Source organism: Herpailurus yagouaroundi, unplaced genomic scaffold (assembly GCF_014898765.1).
Source record: "Herpailurus yagouaroundi ecotype Mexico unplaced genomic scaffold, PumYag 161, whole genome shotgun sequence".
In the NCBI taxonomy this organism is placed as follows: Eukaryota; Metazoa; Chordata; class Mammalia; order Carnivora; family Felidae; genus Herpailurus; species Herpailurus yagouaroundi.
In genome coordinates, this window is record NW_024412402.1 from 10,413,970 (window position 1) to 10,436,057 (window position 22,088).

A 22,088-nucleotide genomic window follows, 5' to 3' on the forward strand; every position below is an offset into this window, starting at 1 on the left:
CCCCCCCCCACTTTACGTTCTCCTTGCCTTCGAACAACAGGCAAATCCATGGAGACAGAAAGCAGATCAGTAGTTGTCAGGGGCAGGTGGAAGTGGAAAATAAATAGTGATGGCTAAAACGTATGAAGTTCCTTCGGGGGTGATGAAAATTCTGGGAATTAGTGGTGATGGTTATGTAACTTGGTGAACATTAAAAAGACAAATTTTTATGATAGGTAAATTTCATCTCAAAAAATATATATTTTTTGAGCACCTTATATCAGCATGGCTGACTCTCCTAGGCACTGACTCACGATGCCCCTGCTGCCTGCCCAGCAGATTTTACAAATATACACTTTACATTAAAAAGTAAGGAATAGGGGCGCCTGGGTGGCGCAGTCGGTTAAGCGTCCGACTTCAGCCAGGTCACGATCTCGCGGTCTGTGAGTTCGAGCCCCGCGTCAGGCTCTGGGTTGATGGCTCAGAGCCTGGAGCCTGTTTCCGATTCTGTGTCTCCCTCTCTCTGCCCCTCCCCCATTCATGCTCTGTCTCTCTCTGTCCCAAAAATAAATAAACGTTGAAAAAAAATTTTTTAAATAAAAAAAAAAAGGAAGGAATAGCAGAGGCGCCTGGGCGGCTCAGTCGGTTAAGCGTCTGACTTCAGCTCTGCTCATGATCTCACAGTCTGTGGGTTTGAGCCCCGCGTCAGGCTCTGTGCTGACAGCTCAGAGCCTGGAGCCTGCTTCAGATTCTGTGTCTCCCTCTCCCTCTGCCCCTCCCTTGCTTGTGCTCTGTCTCTCAAAAATGAATAAAGGTTAAAAAAAATTTTTTTTTAAGTAAGGAATATCCTAGAAAAGCTTCACATAAGCAGATTTTGACAATATCAAGTCCTCCATAATAAAGAAAGCCTCTAATGAAATCTTCTATACAATTAAGAAAGCTTTTGTAAAGTTACCAGATCACACCCTACTTTCTCCATCCTGTGAATCTGAATTCTTTTATAAGATTTACTCGGAGGGAAAAACATCTGTTCAACAATCATTTTGCCCAAGTGTAAAATACCAAAAGTCACGATAGAAGAGTGTTAGAAGAAGACTGCCCAGAACTGCCCAGCCTTACGATTTTATCTCCACCACTTTATGAGCTCTTTCGGCCCATCGCTTTTTCCGGAAATGCTGGACGAGGACCACCACGATTACTATTATGACCATCAGGGCACAGGCAGAGCCAATGGCCAGAGCCAGGAAGTAGATCTCAGAGAAGCGTACTGTAAGGACAAAAAGAGGATGTCATGATTCTCAAAAGAGAAAGAATATGATGAAACCTAACGATATAAGAGGGATGTAGTTTCAGCATTAAATGGAATCTTCCTTTCTCCTACCATACGACCTTGTGAACTCTAGCAGCAGTAAGGAAGCTATGAAGCTTGCTCTCGTGGTTCTCAAACTATGGTCCCAGAAGTAATAGCAGCACTCTGCAGAACTTTGAAATGCAAATCATCAGGGCCACCTCAACCTCCTGAATTGTAGGTGGGGCCCAGCAATCTGTTTTAACCTGTCCTCCAGGTGATTCTGATGCTAAGATTCTGAGAACCACGGAGCCAGTAAACCACCCAGTAGGGTAAGGTTATTGCTGACCTAGCCAAACCCAGCGTCCAAACTGTTTCTCCTAGATTCCCTCTCACCTCTGGCATTCATCCGGTCATTTATCCAGATTTATTAAGGGCCTACTATGTTCCGACATTGCAACGGAAATACAAAGCCAAAAAAGACGTTACCTTCAAGGAACTCATACCCACTGGGAAGATAGGCAAGTAAATCTGTAACTATAGTCCAGTAGATAAAATGATGCAAGACGGAACCCAGTGGGAAAGGTCCCTAACACCAGGCAGAATCTGTGAAGTCTGGGTCTCCTGCCTTTTAGTTTAATTTTTTTTAATGTTTATTTATTTTTGAGACAGAGACAGAGTGCAAGCAGGGGAGGGGCAGAGAGAAAGGGAGACACAGAATCCGAAGCAGGCCCCAGGCTCTGAGCTGTCAGCACGGACCCAGACGCGGGGCTCGAACTCACAAACCGTGAGATCATGACCTGAGCTGAAGGCAGACACGTAAACCCACTGAGCCACCCAGGTGCCCTGATTTCTGACTAAAACTTCAATAAACCCTCAGAGCCAGGAAGGACTTTAGAAAACGTCTAGCCCAGAAGTTCCCAGCCCGGAGTCTGTGAAAGAGGAAGGGAAGAGAGCCGGGCCACAAGCCCACAAACTCTGTGTCATAGTGTGTGTATGTGTACGTTTTTGTGGGAAGCAGAGCCATGACTTTCCTTAGGTTCTCAGGGTAGTGACCACAATACATTTAAGAACATGTGTTCTTGTCCAACCTGCTCTTGCAGGTTACACGCAGATGAATTCAGAAACGTCTTTTGGTACTCAACTGACTTCTCCAAGGTCACGCAGCCCTACTGATGGAGCCCTGAAGGATGATACTAGGAATTAAAGGAGGAAATCCTACTACTCTACAGGTAGTAATATCATGTGTTAGTTAAGAGCACCCGCCAGAGACAGCTGGGTGAAAATACCAGCTCTACAATTTACTAGCTATGTGATTTGGGGTAATTAACTTCTTTGAGCCTCAGTTTCCTCAATGTATCAGAGACAACAATATTCATTTATTGAATTCTTATTTAGAAAAAGACAGTCGTATCAATTGGTTCCACGCTGTGCCCACACATAATAAACACTCACTGTATGGTAGTTATTATAATTTTCAGTGCAAAAAAAAAAAGTTTTTTTGGTGCAATTCAGAGTTTGGGGAATTTTTACATTCATTGTCTCATTTTTCCTTCACCATAAGCCTCGCTAGATTATTCTCACTGTAAGGAAAGGAAAAAAAGATTTATTGCCAACTGGTAAATGATAGCAGTGATTCAAGCCCAGATTTACAACTCCTAAGTTTTATGGTCTTATCTGCACAGCTTCCGGGTTTTCCTTTTTATTTTTTTCCCTTCTTTTTATTTCATTTTATTTTTTTAATATAATTTATTGTCAAATTGGCTTCCCTACAACACCCAGTGCTCCAGGTTTTCCTTTATAAGATTGCAAGCACCACAATGCATTAGTCTAGAGTACAGTTTTGGAGTCAAAGATGCTTGGGTTTGAGTTCCAAATGATTCCATTCCCTCAGCTCCATGAATTCAGACAAAGGACTTAACCTCTATGAACCTCAACTTCCTCATTAGTAAAATGTGGGGCATTAAGAGCCCAAGAAACTGATGTGATATATAAAGATTAAATAACATATGCAAAGCCCCTGACACATGGGAGGCACTCAATAAATGATCACCACCATCACTGGCATCCGCAGCCTAGGGTGTAAGGATTAAGTGAGATAGTACAGGCCAAGCACAGGACAGTGTCTGACACAGAGTAGGTACTCAGTAAGTATCCTGTGAATAAATGAGTGAATGAACAGATCTATTGTTAGCCTTTTATCAGAGAACTGCTTCCTCTCCCTTTTACAATCTCAATGCCACTTCTGTAACAGATTCCGCAGTCCACTTGCTTAACTTTCTGTTTCTTTCCACAGACAAACAAAGCCTTTCTCTTTTTACCCCAGGACTCTTCAGTCTCCCTCTGTAGATTCCAGACCCGAAGGGCTAGCCCTTCTCGCTACTCTTTCAGCCGTCACAAAAGACCACCCCTCTCCTTTCTACAAGCTCTCAAGCTTCCCAAAACCCTTTTCCCCTGTGTGACCTACCAGTGTGCACGACGCTCAGCCGAATCTCCCCTATCAGCCCATCAACGTCAGGTGGGTTCTTCACTTGGCAGGTGTATGTCCCATTGTCGTCAAACTGCAGCTTCCAGAGGATGATGGAGACGTCGTACCGCTCAGGGTTCCCGTCCCAGACCACCCGATCCTTGAAACGCCCACTCATGGGTTTGAAGGGATCCACATGGTAGTAGAATACCTACAAGGCAGAAGCGGCCAAAAGTCTTATTATTCAGCGCCAGGGCACGGAGGCTGAGAGAGGGGAGCCAGCCTCACTGCCCCACATGCAGCTCTCTTCCAAGAACCTCTTGCTTTACCCTTGATGGACCTCTCAACTCTGCCAGTCATTCTCTGCCAAGAATCGTGTCTCAGCTTTACCCTGTGCTTATTGCTGAGAAAAAAACACAGGCAGGGCAAGGAGAAATGGACCGGCTTGTCTCCCCAACCAGGGGTCCCCGGGCCTATGACAATAATCTACTTACAAACTGCTCGGGGCCCCCATCTCGAGGACGGAAGTTCCAGGTCACTGTTAGCGCATCACCCACGGGGGCAAAGCTGGAGAAAGTGCATTTTAACCGAACATCTGTCCCGTTGACAGCCTCCAGCACTTGGGAGGTGTAAATTTCCACAGCTGCTATAGGCCAAAGGGCTACCAGAGAAAAGGAGAAAGGAAGATGCAGATTAAGAGAATTTCTGCCGACACGGCCAAAATAAATGTCTGAGTGAGTCTTGTAATGAAGTCAATGTCCCGGCTCTCACACTTACTCCATCCTGAGCCTGCATGCTCCCACTTACGTGCAACCGTGACTCAGAATACCACATGGCGAGCCTTCTCGGTGCTCTCAACTTTCTCCACAGTGCGATACCCTAGCCTCACGGTCCCCGCTCCCACACTGTTGGAACCAACTACAAACGTCGGCAGATACAATTGAAAGCACAAACAAAAATAAAAACTAATCGTAGCATGGATTAGACATGTATTCAGATGAAGCATTATGTATTGTGTGTATAATGGTCCCCTAGAAGGCAAGTTGTCCAGAAAGGGTCCTTGATTTCATACTGTCCCCAATCTTCTGCAGAAATTGAAATTAATTAAGCCCGGACAGCTTCTGTTTGTCTGCACCCCTGGAACCTTTACACCACGTGGTGCTTTTTTTTTAACCAGGATATTTACATTTAGAATGTGCATATTGGGGCAGTTTCAAAATCACCATGGGTCTCTCTCCTTTAGTTTCTCAGCTTTCCCAGGGCTGCTGAGAGTCCCAGACAAGACGCACAGAAATCCAAGCGCCTGATCCTGCCTGCAGTGGGAGGTTGAGAGTAGCCACAAAAAAAAAAAAAAAAAAGGAAAAAAAAATGGTTTGTAACCTGAGATTAGAAAGCCCTCTCTGTGCCTGAATCACTAGCAGCCCAAACACACCTAAACCTGTTTGTCCAAAATCAGTTCTCCAAAAACAACCCACCAACTTCGGTTTCAGCAAAGTCAACACCTAAAGTGAACGGCAACCGTGGCTCAGGCTTCCAAGCAACACTCTTGTGACCACCTTACAGGGTCGGCCGTGAAGGAGGAAATGGCGAGGGACCCCCCCCCACCCCCACCCCTCCCCGCAGCCCTTACCTGTGAGCTGCACACCAAGGAGAAGCAGCCCAGCACTCGAAGTGCTCTTGCCATACATGAGGGAACCCAGCCCTGGCCCCAGAGACCAGACCGGGCAGACCGAGGGCTCCAACACCCTGCCAAGGCCGCTCCAGTAAGAACTGGCACCTCGTTTTCCCAGAGAGAAGAGCCAGTCCCTCACCTATGGGAACCTGAGCTCCAGTGCCTGTGACTCATCCCTGCTCCGCCGGTGCACTTTGCTGGAATGAAAGGTGGGGCCTCAGCTCCCTAAGCCCTCCTCCCTTTCCTCCCTCCCGCCCTCTGCGCTGCAAGCGGTCCGCACACAGTTCCAAACTCTGTGGTCCTCTCTTGACTTTGCAGTTAATCGGCCTGGGCTCTGGCCTCTGGATGGCCTCAGAGACACCCAGAGGAGGTGGTGCCAGCCTGAAACATCCCACGCTGCTTTGGGTTTGGCGTGCGCCAAACACACACACACACACACACACACACACACACACACACACACACACACACACACACAAGGTTTTTTCTAATCAGGCTTCCTGCTCGCCTGGGAAGTGAACTGTTGCAACCACCTTGCAGTGATTGCCCTTCCCAAAGCACCTCCCTGGGGCCGCTTTGGCCTGGACTGGATTCACAGAACTCCAATCAGAATTCCTTAAGACCCTCTCCAGACAAAAAGTCCTACAGCGTAGACATTTGGGCCAAATGTTACCACAAGGATCTCTGCACCTTTTCCAGCTTGTAGCTTTCCCTGAGACCTGGGGAGGGGGGGCGGGGCGGGCGGGGAGAGAAACTGACCAAACAAATGTCAGTGTTTTAATGACCCCTTCACTTGGAAGAATTTAAAGAAGCAGAACATCGTCCCTGCTCACTTACCATCTCGGTCCAGTTTGCAGGTACTTTTCTGCTTCTTTCTTCATCTCCACAATACTCCCATGAAGTGTTCCCATTTTTCCAGAGAGCCCAGGAAAGGTAAGTGATTTTCCCAAATTTGCACAGCCAATAGGTAGGAACATCAAAACTTTTCTGACTCTCAAGTCTAATGCTCTTTCTGCAAGATTATACACGACGTGGACCAGCAGACCCAGAGCACTCTCGCAGAAAAGATTTCCATAATAACTTTTTTGGCAGAGCCTGGGTGGCTCAGTCAGTTAAGCCTCCGACTTTATACCAGATCAGGTTGTGATCTTGTGGTTGTGAGATCGAGCCCCGCGTGGGGCTCGGCGCTGGGCATGGAGCCTGCTTGGGATTCTCTCTCTCCCTCTCTCTCTCTCTGTCTCTCTCTCAAAATAAATAAATAATCTTTGAAAGAAAAATAACATTTTTGTGCCTCAGATTTCACCTGCCATTTTGAGGGCAGCCATCTGTCTGAAATCTGAAGAGCTGAGGAATTTAAATGAGTAAAGGTGCCTCTTTGTCTGGAAAGAGGGTGGGTAATTGTTACAGATTAATGAAGCAGCATGGCGAAACAGCAGAAGAGAAGGAAGATTCCACATGAAGTTAAGAAGCAAGCTTGACAGGAGTCCAACCCTGAACAGAAACAAATTGCCCGGATTCCCTGGATTAGCAACCTAGAAACTGGAGTGATTCATAACGTCTAGTTAAACCCTGAAACAGAGAAGTTGCCAGAAAAGGAAGGAAGGGGCAGGCTGACTAGGAAAGAGAAAAAAGAGAAAACTTCATAAAGAGGGAGGAAAAGAGAAAATTCCACCGAGGGAGAGGCAGATTGCAGAAGTGAAAAAGAAAAGCCAAAAAGAAAAGCAAAGCAGCAGGAGAAAGATGTCATGATCATGAGGCAAAAAAAAAAAAAAAAAAAGTAAAAAAAAAAACGCAGTTGTTGGGGGCGCCTGGGTGGCTCAGTCAGTTAAGCAGCCATCTCTTGATTTCTTGATGATCTCTTGAGATCAAGCCCCATGATAGGCTCTGTACTGAGTGTGGAGGCTGCTTGGGATTCTCTCTTCCTCTCTCTCTGCCCCTCTCCCATGCCCATGTCCTCTCTCTTTCAATAAATAATAATAAATAAACAGTTTTCAATTTTTTAACGTTTATTTATTTTTCAGAGACAGAGAGAGACAAAGTGTGACCAGGGGAGGGAGAGAGAGAGGGAGACACAGAATCCAAAGCAGGCTTCAGGCTCCGAGCTGTCAGCACAGAGCCCGATGCAGAACTTGAACCCATGAACTCTGAGATCATGACCTGAGCAGAAGCCGGACACTTAACCAACTAAGGCGCCCCTAAATAAACATTTTTTTAAATAAAAAAATTAAAAAAAAAAAAAAAAAGAGAAAGAACTGAGAAACCCAGGGGCTACCCAAAATGAAGTGTTTCCTAACATGAGTATTTTATTGTGATGAGTGTTCCTGAAAATCGAGTGGCTCCTATGTCGGCTTCTAGACCAGAGATGAACCTAAAATCAGAATGCTGGGGGAATCTTCAAAATGGTGATAGGATTGGGGTGCCTGGGTGGCTCCGTCAGTTGAGCATCCGACTTCGGCTCAGGTCATGATCTCATGGTTTGTGAGTTCGAGCCCCGCGTCAGGCTCTGTGTTGACAGCTCAGAGCCTGGAACCTGCTTCAGCTTCTGTGTCTACCTCTCTCTGCCCGTCCCCTGCTCATGCTCTGTTTCTCTCTCAAAAATAAATAAACGTTAAAAAAAAAATTTTTTTTTAAATGGTGGTAGGATAAAATAGAGGCTCTCCGGCACGTAGGTCTGCAGAGTTCAGCTCCAAGAGCCCCAAAGAAAAGGAGTTAGAGAAACTTAGCCGCTTTGTTAGCCTTCCGCTTGCGGAGAAATGCAGCTCTAAAGGAAAGGGAAGTAGAGCCTGAGGTCTTGAAGTCTAGAACAAATTGCAAAATTTGGTGAGAGGTAGAGTTACCAGAGAGCTCAAGGACACAGAGAAAAGCAGCAGGAGAGGAATCAGGGCAGGCCGCACTGAACAAACTGCCTGTTGTCAGGAGAGGTGGCGGTAGGCAGGACTTTGATCAAAACCGGAGGCATCTAGATAAGGCCTCTGGTGCATTTAGTGTCTCGGCGAACAAGAGAAAAGGAAGAAGGTGGAGATTAAAACGAAAAAATGAAGTTTCAGAGCTATCACTTTTGTCCCTAAACTGTTCCAGAGAAAAATCCTGATTATCATTAAAATTGATGGCATACTCTAGTTTTCGAAGCACTTCATCTGTCCCCACCCCCTACACATTTCCTTTTAAATATTCCTTTTTTTTTAAAGTTTATTTATTTTGAGAGAGAGTGAGAGTAGGGAAGGGGCAGAGAGAGAGGGAGAAAGAGAGAGAACCTCAAGCAGGCTCACACTGTCAGCACAGAGCCCGAAGTGGGGTTCGCACTCATGAACCGTGAGCTCATGACCCAAGCCAAAGTGCCACTGAGACACCCAGGCACCCCTCAAAAATATTTTTAAAAATTTTTTAAGTTTATTTATTTAGTTGGAGAGAGACAGAGATAGCACAAGTGGAGGAGGGTAGAGAGAGAGGGAGAGAGAGAATCCCAAGCAGGCTCTGCGCTGTCAGCACAGAGCCCGAGGTAGGGCTCGAACCCACAAACTATGAGATCACGACCTGAACCGCAACCAAGAGCTGGACGCCTAACCGACTGAGCCACCCAGGCACCCCATTAATGGATACCTAGAAACCCACTGGCCAGTGGGAAACTCACAGCGGGGGCCCAAAAGACATAAGGGACAACTGGCTTGTATTGAAATTTGTAAAAATTGTCATCTTAACATTCAAGGCAAAATGTCTTTTTCACCACAAGATGAAATTAGCGTTCAAAGCAAGGGAAACAAATGATCTCGCTCTTCGGCTGGTTCAGATAAAGGTCTGTTTACTCAAAAGTTTCTCCCCATATGTTTTCTTATTAGGAAAGATTTTATTTAATTTTTGTTATATGCTGGGCGAGCCATATAAAGTAGAATAAGATATTTCTGCCTGGGGTGGGGGTGGGGGGAATCAGAGTCCAAAGAAGATTGGGAGGTGGAGTCTTATGTTAACAAATAATTACCATATTTGTGACTTTTGCGATGTGTCCTTAGAGGACAAATAGGAATTAGAGAGAGAGAGGAGAAACAAAGCCGCTCCTTTGAAATAAATGGGGCGGGGGGGGGCGGAAATGTAGTCCCCACAGGGACCTACAAATGATTTCTCAACCCAGTGCATGGGGAGGGGTGGCTGGCCAGGAGACTGGAGAGAGAGGCTGGGTCCAGATGTTGAGGGTCCTCATTCTGCATTTTAAGGAGTATGGACTTGATCCTGACAAATACACCATTTGGAAGTGGCTGATACGTGATCCAAAAAGAGTGGAATGACTTTGGTATTTACCGGACCAAAAAAAAGTAATGAGGGAGGGACGCCTGGGTGGTTCAGTTAGTTAAGTGTCTGACTCTTGATTCTGGCTCAGGTCCTGATCTCACAGTCTGTGGGATCGAGACCTGCGCTGGGCTCTGCGCTGACAATATGGGTTTCTCTCTCTCCCTGTCTCTCTGCCCCTCCCCTGCATGCTGGCTCCCCTCTCCTCTCAAAAATAAACGTTAAAAAATAATAATCATGATGAGGGAAAGCCTTGGAACCTCAACCACCACATACTCAAACAGCTTTCTCAGAGGTCCCCTGGCCAGAATTTGAAAAGTACAAACTTCATACCCATTTTCACATGACTCAGGGACTCCCAGCCACCCCTCCCAACAACAGTGCCCCTCTATAGCTCCTTTCTTTTCCTTTCCTTTTCTTTTCTTTTCTTTTCTCTTCTTTTTTTAAACTTCTGGTGAGCTTTTCACAGATGAGAGAGGGAGGTCAGAATGTCAGAGTCCTAGATGAGAGTTGAGCTCTTAGTCCAAAAGAGGAGGTGTGTTCACTTTGGTCCTCCTGGCCTTGCCTTCCCTGGAGATACTCCAAAGCAAGTCTGGATCTGAGACTGAGCTCTAAAAGCTTAGAAAAACCATGCTCTCTGGCTCTCAAATCTCCCTCCTCACTGTGGCTTGTATACCTCCCCAGTAAAGCCCGGGGCTCCTTTCTTAATTATAGAGGAGGGGATCAGGCTCTTATTAACTGGCCCAGAGAAGAGACTCTGAAGTTTAACCCTTCCCTTACTCTAAAGAGCAGCTAGACGGATTTGCACAGGGCTGGAGAGATGGGTGTCTTGCAAGATAACTGAAGAACCTCCCTGTTCACCAAAGGTACTACATCGAAATAATGGGTGAGAATTTACATTTATATCCTGCTTACTAAAAAATATAAATATATATAAATATATATAAATATAAATATATATATATTATATATATATATTATATATATATATATATCCTTCTTACTGATGAAGATAGGATCTTCTGGTTACCATGACCAATTTTCATTCTTAGGAAATTAATTCATTTCCTGAGAGAAAACACAGCAACTTCTTTTTTCTTTCTTTCTTTTTTTTTTTTTTTTTTTTTTTTTTTTTTTGGCTGCTATATACTAGGAGGCAGGAGGCAGGGGCTGGAATCTCACCTGCTTTGCTTTGATCCAAATCCACCCTTGGCCACTCGCTAGCTGTGAGGAGACCTGGGTAGTTATTTAATTCTCTGTGCCTCAATAGTCCCTTATGTAAAATGAGAATAGTAATATCTGCCCCACAGGCTTGGTGTAAGAATCAGATAAAACACTGCATTTAAATACAGCTCTGTGCTTGGTGCCCATAGAAAACACTCAGTAAGTTTGGTTGGTTGTGATTGTACTTAGTTAAGGTTTTGAAAAGTGCTCCCATGACCACTTTGGGAAAAAGTCTGAGAGTTTCTTACAAGGTCATGTTTCAGGGTGCCTAGGTGGCTCAGTCAGTTAAGCATCTGACTTTGGCTCTGGTCATGATCTCACAGTTCATGAGTTCAAGCCCCATGTCGGGCTGTGCACGGACAGCATGGAGCCCGGACCCCACTTCGAGTTCTGTGTCTCTCCCTCTGTCTCTGCCCCTCCCCTGCCCCTGCTCATACTCTGTTTCTCCCTCTCAAAAATGAACATTAAAAAAAAATTTTAGGGGCGCCTGGGTGGCGCAGTCGGTTAAGCGTCCGACTTCAGCCAGGTCACGATCTCGCGGTCCGTGAGTTCGAGCCCCGCGTCGGGCTCTGGGCTGATGGCTCGGAGTCTGGGGCCTGTTTCCGATTCTGTGTCTCCCTCTCTCTCTGCCCCTCGCCCGTTCATGCTCTGTCTCTCTCTGTCCCAAAAATAAATAAACGTTGAAAAAAAAATTTTTTTTTAATAAATAAATTAATTAATTAAAAAAAAATTTAATAATCATATAAAGCTAACCACCTCAGCATTTCCACTCCTAGGTATTTATCCAAGAGAAATGAAGTTATATATCCACAAAAAGACTTGTATGAGAATATTTGTAGAAGTTTTAGTCATAATACTCCCAAGATGGAAACAGCCCAGCAGTCCATCAGCAGAAAAATGGGTACTTTGTAGAATACTCGTCCAATGGGATACTACTCGGCAAAAAAATAGGAGCAAACTTCTGATATGTTCAGCCACATGAGGGCATCTCAAAAATACTATGTTGAGGGGCGCCTGGGTGGCGCAGTCGGTTAAGCGTCCGACTTCAGCCAGGTCACGATCTCGCGGTCCGTGAGTTTGAGCCCCGCGTCGGGCTCTGGGCTGATGGCTTGGAGCCTGGAGCCTGTTTCAGATTCTGTGTCTCCCTCTCTCTCTGCCCCTCCCCCGTTCATGCTCTGTCTCTCTCTGTCCCAAAAATAAATAAACGTTGAAAAAAAAAATTTTTTTTTTTAAATTAAAAATACTATGTTGAACAAAATTAGTCAGATGTAAAGCAGTATGTACTCTTTGGTTCGATTTATATGACGTTCTATTACAGGCAAAACTAATCTTTGCTGGAAAAAGTCCTGACAGTGTTTGCCCTTGAGAAAGTGAGGACAGGAGTCGACAGGAGGGACATGAGGGAAATTTCTAGAGGATATTAATGTTCTCCATCTTGATAGCAATTTGGGTTACACAGGCTTGTGCTTTTGAAAAAAATCTTTGAGTTAAAAAAAAATTTTTTTTTTAATTTATTTAAGTAATCTCCACACCCAACGTGGATCTTGAACCCACAACCCTGAGATCAAGAGTCACATGCTCTGATGACTGAGCCAGCCAGGCACCCCTGAAAAACCTCTTTGAAAGGTACACATTGAATGTTTTGTGTGTTTCATCGTATGAAAATTTTATTTTAATATTTTTTTAAAAAAGAATGATAAATATCGGACTCTCATTAATGCTGAAGTGCGTAGGGGGCTGTGTCCTGATGTCTGCAATTTCATTTTTAAATGCATCAGAGGCACCTGGGTGGCTCAGTCGGTTGAGCGTCTGGATCTCGGTTTTGGTGCAAGTCATGATCCCAGGGTCATGATATTGAGCCCTGTGTCAGGCTCCACGCTGAGCATGGAACCTGCTTGAGATTCTCTCTTTCCCCCTGCCTCTCTCCCCTGTCTGCATGTGCTCTCTCTCTCTCTCTCTGTCTCTAAAATAATAATAATAATAATAATAATAATAATAATAAAATAAAATGCACCAGAAAACTAAGATGCATTGCTGGATGGATGGGTAAAGGGTGGACAAGAAATGAGCGGATGTGTGATAAAATGTATAGTAAAATGTTGCTCAAAGAACCTAGGTGGGGTATACAGATATTCACTGTAAGATTCTCCCAACTTCTCTGCGTGTTTGAAAATTTTCATAATAAGATGTTGGCAAAATTTATTCCCTCTTTCGCCAAGTTTCCTTCATATTAAGTAAATGTTTATAAAGTGTTGGAGATTCATAATTTTATACTATTCTTTTTTTTTTTAATTTTTTTTTCAACGTTTATTTATTTTTGGGACAGAGAGAGACAGCATGAACGGGAGAGGGGCAGAGAGAGGGAGACACAGAATCCAAAACAGGCTCCGGGCTCTGAGCCATCAGCCCAGAGCCCGACGCGGGCTCAAACTCACGGACCGCGAGATCGTGACCTGGCTGAAGTCGGACGCTTAACCGACTGCGCCACCCAGGCGCCCCAATTTTATACTATTCTGGTAGAGACATCATTCCTTAGAACACGGGTAGTTTTTAACAGATAAAAATTACCATTAAAAAAACATTTCCATTTATCAAGCGCCTACTTGGGGTGCCGGACTGGCTCAGGCAGTGGCACTCTTGATCTTAGGGTTGTGAGTTTGAGCCCCACGTTGGGTATAGAGATTACTTAAAAATAAAGTATTTTGGGGCACCTGGGTGGCTCAGTTGGTTGGGGGTCCAACTGTGGCTCACATCATGGTCTCACAGTTTGTGGGTTCAGGGCCTGCGTTGGGCTCTGTGCCGACAGCTCAGAGACTGGAGCCTGCTTCGTATTCTGTATCTCCCTCTCTCTCTGCCCTCCGCCCACTCATGCTCTGTCTCTCTCTGTCTCTCTCAAAAATAAACAGTAAAAAAATTTTAAAAAGTTAAATCTTTTTTAAAAAACATTTATTTATTTTCAAGAGATAGAGAGACACAGTGTGAGGGGGGAGGTTCAGAGAGACAGAGGGGGACAGAATCCGAAACAGGGTCCAGGCTCTGAGCTGTCAACCCAGAGCCCGATGTGGGGCCCGAACCCACGAACCGTAAGATCACGACCTGAGCCGAAGTTGGACGCCCAACTGACTGAGCCACCCAGGTGCCCCCGAATAAAATCTTTTTTTTTTAATTTTTTTTTTAACGTTTTTTTTTTTGTTGTTTAGACAGGGAGAGACAGAGCATGAATGGGGCAGGGTCAGAGAGAGGGAGACACAGAATCTGAAACAGGCTCCAGGCTCTGAGTTGTCAGCACAGAGCCCGACGCGGGGCTCGAACTCACAGACCGTGAGATCATGACCTGAGCCGAAGTCGGCTGCTTAACCTACCGAGCCACCCAGGCGCCCCTAAAATCTTTTTTTTTTTTTAAGTGCCTACTGCGTACCAAGTTCTGCGGTAGACATGTTACGTATATTATTTCTGATCTCCGTAATTGTGAGATTTTATAGAGGAAATTGAGACTCAAAGAGATACATTCATTCTAGTACCTATTGAGCCCTATGGTAGATAGAGAGAAAAGGGTAAAAAAGAAGAATGATTGGGGCGCCTGGGTGGCTCAGTCAGTTGGGCGTCCGACTTCGGCTCAGGTCATGATCTCGAGGTCTGTGAGTTCGAGCCCCTCATCGGGCTCTGTGCTGACAGCTCAGAGCCTGGAGCCTGTTTCAGATTCTTTGTCTCCCTCTCTCTCTGGCCCTCCCCTGTTCATGCTCTGTCTCTCTCTGTCTCAAAAATAAATAAACGTTAAAAAAAAAAAGAAGAAGAAGAAGAATGATTAACCAGAGGTGAGGCTGAAAATCTAATCAGAAGCCAGACCCTAACAGCTCTTGATAAGAGTTACGGTGTTTGGACTTTATCTTGAAGATAGTAGAGAGACATTGAAAACTTAAAAAGTGACCTGATCAGATTTGTGTATTAAATAGATCACTCAAGGGGCGCCTGGGTGGCTCAGTCGGTTGAGCCTCTGACTTCAGGTCATGATCTTGCATTCCGTGAGTTCGAGCCCCATGTCAGGCTCTATGTGGACAGCTTGGAGCCTGGAGCCTGCTTCAGGTTCTGTGTCTCCCGCTCTCTGCCCCTCCTCCCCCTCAAAAATAAATAAAACGGGGGCGCCTGGGTGGCTCAGTCGGTTAAGCGTCCGACTTCGGCTCGGGTCACGATCTCACGGTCCGTGAGTTCGAGCCCCGCATCGGGCTCTGTGCTGACAGCTCAGAGCCTGGAGCCTGTTTCAGATTCTGTGTCTCCCTCTCTCTCTGACCCTCCCCCATTCATGCTCTGTCTCTCTCTGTCTCAAAAATAAATAAACGTTAAAAAAAATTTTTTTAAATAAATAAAACGTTAACAACAACAAAAAGGATGTTCAGGGTGCCCAAGAGCATCCTGATTTATAGCTGTTGTCCTGCCATAATGATTAATAGTGCCCCTTTCACACTCCGATGTCGGTGTTACAGTTTGGAAAATAATTTACATGGTCAACCTAGATAAGGGGAACCCCGGGATGGGCACAGATCAGGCTCACTCTGAAGGGAAAAGGGTCGGGAACACAAGCTGAAGGAGATTTTGTCTGTGTGTGTGTGTTTATAAAGTTCTCTCCCCTCCTGAGGGAGTTCTCCCCTGGTAGCTTCTCCTTTATGCACTTCATAGGAAAGAAAGTTCCAGAATGAGACAGGAGATGGGGGAGCAGATGTCTGAAAGACAGAGGAGGAGGTCTGCCACGGGTGGTGACAGGAACGAGAGAGGGAATTCGCCCAAGTCTGAGACTCAGAGGTCAGGTACACACCCAGGGTTTCCTATCCAATGATGTGACCAGAATCCAGAGCCAGGCTTAACCCCCAAGCCCTCTCCAGAGCCAACTGGAAGTCTCTCTATGATACTAATCTCCCTTCCTCGTTAGAATTTACCAAACATGTCTACAGTCAACCTCGGCCGTAAAGACAGGCCACTCTTTGACATGTAGTGGCCTCCCTTCCCTCCACACCATTACCACCTCTACCGTTCTCTAAGACTTTTGTTTTTTTATGCTTATCCTTTTAAGTTTATTTATTGAGAGAGAGACAGAGAGAGAATCCCGAGCAGGCTCTGCACTGTCAGCACAGAGCCCAACGCAGAGCTCCAACTCAATGAACAATGAGACCATGACCTGAGCCAAAACCAAGAGTCAGACGCTGAACTGGCAGAGCCACCCAGATGCCCTTGGAAGACTTTTGAAGCAAAAGTAAACGAAGCAAACATTAGGCATCCTCTTCTCAGTGTCTCTCCTAAAAGAAAAGATTTGATGGGAAAATACTTAGAAATTGTGTCTATAATGAGGTTTGGATTATGCCAAAATATCATAATTTTGGTCCTCCCGTACCCTATTACTCATTGATTTTTTTTTTTAATTTTTTTTTCAACATTTTTTATTTATTTTTGGGACAGAGAGAGACAGAGCATGAACGGGGGAGGGGCAGAGAGAGAGGGAGACACAGAGTCGGAAACAGGCTCCAGGCTCTGAGCCATCAGCCCAGAGCCTGACGCGGGGCTCGAACTCACGGACCGCGAGATCGTGACCTGGCTGAAGTCGGACGCTTAACCGACTGCGCCACCCAGGCGCCCCAATATTTTTTTAATTAAATATTAATTAAACAGTTTTTAATTAAATAATTAATAGTTTTTTTAATTATTTTTTTTAATGTTTATTTACTTTTGAGAGAGAGACAGAGCGTGAGCATGGGAGGGGCAGAGAGAAAGGGAGACACAGAATCGGAAGCAGGCTCCAGGCTCTGAGCTGTCAGCACAGAGCCCGAAGCGGGGCTCGAACTCACAAACTGTGCGATCATGACCTGAGCCGAAGTCGGATGCTTAACCAACTGAGCCACCCAGGTGCCCTGAAAAATAAAGAGTTTTGGGCAATGACAGGAGTCCAATGCTGTCCTCTGGAATTCCAAGGTTAAAGAAAAGATAATATCTTAGCTCTCAAGGAGTGATCAGGCTTTTAACAAGCAGTCACTCTATGGGGTGATAGGCAATGGTAAAGTACATGCTGGGTACAGCATTAGCACAGGACTAGGGACAAACCCTACCTGGGAGCACTGGGGAAGCCAGCTCCGAAAAGGTTAAACATCCCTGGCATCCACTTGACAAAAGGGCAGGGCCCTCTGGGCCAAGGTCTTGTCATTAGTTTTAAGACAGCACGGCCTGTATAGGAACTTCAAGTTCAGCATCAATAATGCTGGAGCACAGTTATAATAACCATCGTTTGTTACATAACTTTTCATATCTTTACATCTCACCGCAACCTTAGAAAGTAATTTGTTAATATGCCCATTTCACGGATGAGAAAATGAGTCTGGAAGATTTAGTACCTTGCCCAAGATCACATAGCTGGGAGACGGTGTAGCTGGGCTTTAATTCCAAACCCTGTGGTCCCTCTTCTACAAAGCAAGTTTAGGATGTAAGAGCAGGACAGCAGGAAAGGAGCTTTGGAAGGTGGGATCCTTTTGTCTGCATTGTATTACAAGGGTTCTCAGTTAAATTCAGATAATGTAAGAGGAAATTCTAATAAGTAATGGAAGTTCTATTCTATTCTATTCTATTCTATTCTATTCTATTCTATTTTTTAGCAATCTCTACACCCAGCGCTACACCCAGCATGGAGCTCGAACTCACAACCCTGAGATGAAGAGTGTGCCACTGACTGAGCCAGCCAGGTGCCCCCATAATGGAAATTTTAAACATGCATAAAAGAGAAAGGCAATAAGGACTTACTTGTAAGTAATGCTAAGAAGACTTGACTTTTTCTAAACGTAATAGACATTTTACATCCACTTAAGGATTTAAGCATAGGTCATCAAAAGTGTTTGCCTCAAGCACCCGCCGAATTCTAACATTAAAAGGGTGGAGAATAATCTGCTGGTTAATTAAAAGACGGAGTCTCCACATGAGCCACACTCTGCCAGGCAGAGTGGGGAAAAAGCTTCCCTTTTTCCAACACCTGCAAATATTTGGCTCCATAAACATCACTGAGACAGCGCACTTATATCTTTGAAAACAGACCTAACCTTCTTGGGAGAAAGCTGAACTTGCAATTAGCCTGTTTACAGCATGACTGCAAGCGGAGGCTTCCCAGAGAAACGTGCAGCAAGTGCTGACTTGAAATCTGAATCAGCAGGTCTGTTCTCCCCTGGCCGCAACCTCAGCAGTGTTCTGCCCTGGGCCCTGGATATACCGTAACCCCGCCTCTCATTCTTCACTACTTTTAGCAAGTGTCTGCTTGCTAAAGCAGGGGGGGAGGGGACAGGGGGGTTGCAGACACACTAGGTTTAAGACGGTATCGGTATCGCAGGCCAGAGAAGCACGGCATCCGCAACCAAGCAAGAGGAAAGACGGATACAGGAGTCAGGAAGAGAGCGCAAGATCAGGAGTCCAACTCTTAGAACGGCGAGGCATCATGGAGCTCTGTCACAACCACTAAGATGCCCTCAATGATCATTCAGACAAACACCACTCCTCCGGGTGTTGGTAGGTACTGAATGAAAAGAAAATTCTATGCGCAAGGGGAAACACTAGGTGAAACAAAATTAAGCGGTTTTGTTTGTTTCGTTTATAGCCACAGTACTTCTCAGGGTTTTTATTTTATTTATTTTTTTTTTCATGTTTATTTATTTCTGAGACACAGAGAGACAGAGCGTGAGTGGGGGAGGGGCAGAGAGAGAGGGAGACGCAGAATCGGAAGCAGACTCCAGGCTCTGAGCCATCAGCCCAGAGCCGGACGCGGGGCTCGAACTCGCGGACCGCGAGATCGTGACCTGAGCCGCAATCGGACGCCTAACCGACTGAGCCACCCAGGCGCCCCGACGGTGGGATTCTGGTTTTAAATGGCATCCAGCGAGCAAATCGTCACAGGGCCCCACCCAGCAACAGTACAACGGTGTGCAGTGGCAACTTAGGCAAATGGATCACGCTAATGCCAAAATCTGGGAAGAATCTCCAGAATGAACTGGATTGAGGAAATTCAACCTCGAAAGAGCACACACCCGAACAAAGTGGGGAAGCCATGCGTTGACCCAGACCCAGGTGTAGGCAAGGCAACAAATGAGCGAAGCTCGCCAAGGATGAGACGATAAGGCGTGAGTGGGGACTGTGGCGAACAAGAAAGAACACATGCCCATTCGCAGACGCATCTGTTCCCCAGCTCCAGCCACTTGTTGCCGTGAGAAAGGCAGGCCTCATACTGTCACATCGTTTTGTTTAATTATCTTTACTATGTTGTTTGTTTGAAGTAGGCTCCATGCCTGGCATAGAGCCCAATGCAGGGCTTGAACTCACAACCCTCAGATCAAGAGTTGGACTCGGGGCGCCTAGGTGGCGCAGTCGGTTAAGCGTCCGACTTCAGCCAGGTCACGATCTCGCGGTCCGTGAGTTTGAGCCCCGCGTCGGGCTCTGGGCTGATGGCTCAGAGCCTGGAGCCTGTTTCCCATTCTGTGTCTCCCTCTCTCTCTGCCCCTCCCCCGTTCATGCTCTGTCTCTCTCTGTCCCAAAAATAAATAAACGTTGAAAAAAAAATTTAAAAAAAAAAAAAAAAGAGTTGGACCCTTAACCGACGGAGCCACTCAGGTGCCCCTCTCAATATGTGTTTTAATTTAACTTTTTACGCTGAGGGGCTCCTGGGTGGCTCAGTCAGTTAAGCATCTGACTCTTGATCTCAGCTCAAGTCGAGCTCCAGATTGATGGCAAGGAGCCTGCTTGGAATGCTCTTTCTCCCTCTCTCTCTCTGCCCCTCTGCCTGCTCTCTCTCTCTCGCTCTCTCTCAAAATAAACATTTCTTTAAAAAAAAGTCTCTACGGGGCGCCTGGGTGGCTCAGTCGGTTAAGCGGCCGACTTCGGCTCAGGTCACGATCCCACGGTCCGTGAGTTTGAGACCCGCGTCGGGCTCTGTGCTGACAGCTCAGAGCCTGGAGCCTGTTTCGGATTCTGTGTCTCCCTCTCTCTCTGACCCTTCCCCATTCATGCTCTGTCTCTCTCTCTCTCTCAAAAATAAATAAACGTTAAAAAAAAAATTTTTTAAAATAAATAAATAAATAAATAAAATAAAAAAAAGTCTCTACACCAATGACCTTACATTTTAATGAAGGTACACCGTAACAAAGAGAATTCCAAACCGTAAGCCAGATGTGACATTCTCATAAAATATTTGTAATCGTTCACTGAAACACTCGGTCATTAAAAATTTACCAGCCTCTTGAAAAGAAGTGCCCCAGCTCACTGATCAAACACAGTACTTTAACACAGAGTAGGTGTTCTGTAAACATTAGTGAGTGAGTAAACTGATCTTGGCTTAGCAGAAGTGAGTTCTTTTAAGGATAATGGTGAAAGCCTAAGTTTTGAGTAAAAATTCTTTCTTCCTGGCAAAACTAAGGTCAGGTGGCTCTTTCACCAAAAAGCCACTACCTGGTGCCTGGGTGGTTCAGTCAGTTAAGTATCCAACTCTTGGTTTGGGCTCAGGTCGTGATCTCACGGTTTCATGAGTTCGAACCCTGCACGGGGCTCTGTGCTGACGGTGCAGAGCCTGCTTGGGATTCTGTCTCCGTCTCTATGTGCCTCTCCCTGACTTGCGCTGTCTCTGTCTCTCTCAAAATAAATAAATAAACTTAAAAAAAAAAAAAGAATACCTTAAAAAAAAGAAGCTCCTACAATTTTGAGTTTTTTCCCTAGTTTGTTTCTTTGGTATTCTTTTTTTTTTTTTTAATTTTTTTTTAACATTTATTTATTTTCAAGGGACAGAGTACAAGTGGGGGAGGGACAGAGAGAGAGGGAGACACAGAATCTGAAGCAGGCTCCAGGCTCTCAGCTGTCAGCGCAGAGCCCAACGAGGGGATTGAACCTACCAACCGTGAGATCATGACCTGAGCCGAAGTCGGACGCCCAACTGACTGAGCCACCCAGGCTCCCCTCTTTGGTATTCTCATATGAATGATTTGTAGTAATTTGCTTATACAGCCAAACAGAATTCAACCATAGTACTAGTACGAAGAAATTCCAAATTAGCTAAAATTTTAAAATTTATATTTATGATTCTCTCTTTTATCTTGAGAAGCAAAAACTCGTGAAGGAAAATGTAATTTAGCAACAGAACCACTGAAGAAGAGATCTGACATGCTAAATTCTTTCTTACTTTCATCTTTTTTTTTTTTTTTTTTTTTTTAAATAATCTCTATGGAGTACCTGGGTGGATCAGTTGGTTGAGGGTCCAACTTAGGTCATGATTTCCCTTCTCGTGAGTTTGAGCCCCACGTGGGTCCCGCTGCCATCAGCATAAAGCCTGCTTCAGATCCTCTGTCCCCCCTCTTTCTGTCCCTCCCCCACTTGCACTTTTTCACTCAAAAATAAACATTTTTCAAAAAATTAAAAAAAAATAAACTCTATGCCCAATGTGGGCCTCGAACTCACGACCATGAGATGAAGAATTGCAGGTCCCAAGGAACCTGGGTGGTTCAGTTAGTTAAGCGTCTAACTCTTGGTTTTGGCTCAGGTCGTGATCTCCCAGTTTGTGAGTTCAAGGCCCGCATCAGGCTCTGTGCCCACAGTGCAGAGCCTGCTTGGAATTCTTTCTCTGTCCCCCCGCCCTGCTTTTTTCTGTCTCTCTCTCAAAAATAAATAAATAAGAACTTTTTTTTTCAATATATGAAGTTTATTGTCAAATTGGTTTCCATACAACACCCAAAATAAGAACTTTTTAAAAAAAAAATTTTTTTTAAAGGGGCGCCTGGGTGGCTCAGTCGTTTAAGACTCCGACTTCGGTTCAGGCCATGATCTCACTGTGCGTGAGTTCAAGCCCCACGTCAGGCTCTGTGCCGTCAGCTCAGAGCCTGGTGCCTGCTTTAGATTCTCTGTCTCCCTCTCTCACTGCCCCTCCCCTGCTCATGCTCTCTCTCTCTCAAAAATAAAGATTAAAGGGGCGCCTGGGTGGCACAGTCGGTTAAGCGTCCGACTTCAGCCAGGTCACGATCTCGCCGTCCGGGAGTTCGAGCCCCGCGTCGGGCTCTGGGCTGATGGCTCAGAGCCTGGAGCCTGTTTCCGATTCTGTGTCTCCCTCTCTCTCTGCCCCTCCCCCGTTCATGCTCTGTCTCTCTCTGTCCCAAAAATAAATAAACGTTGAAAAAAAATTT

The 22,088-nt window shown here is 45.5% G+C and overlaps 1 protein-coding gene across 1 annotated transcript in view; it reads right to left on the bottom strand.

Moving 5' to 3' along the window:
• MPZL2 (myelin protein zero like 2) overlaps positions 1 to 5,775 on the bottom strand; it is an 11,457-nt gene extending 5,682 nt beyond the window's left edge. Inside the window, exons 1-4 of the mRNA XM_040483178.1 lie at positions 5,365 to 5,775; positions 4,229 to 4,395; positions 3,735 to 3,945; positions 1,099 to 1,246 (exon numbers count right to left, since the gene is read on the bottom strand). Coding sequence (XP_040339112.1) covers positions 1,099 to 1,246; positions 3,735 to 3,945; positions 4,229 to 4,395; positions 5,365 to 5,422 — 584 coding nt within the window. The 5' untranslated portion in view covers positions 5,423 to 5,775. The remainder of the gene's footprint in view (positions 1 to 1,098; positions 1,247 to 3,734; positions 3,946 to 4,228; positions 4,396 to 5,364) is intronic.
• Between the last annotated feature and the right edge of the window lie 16,313 nt (positions 5,776 to 22,088).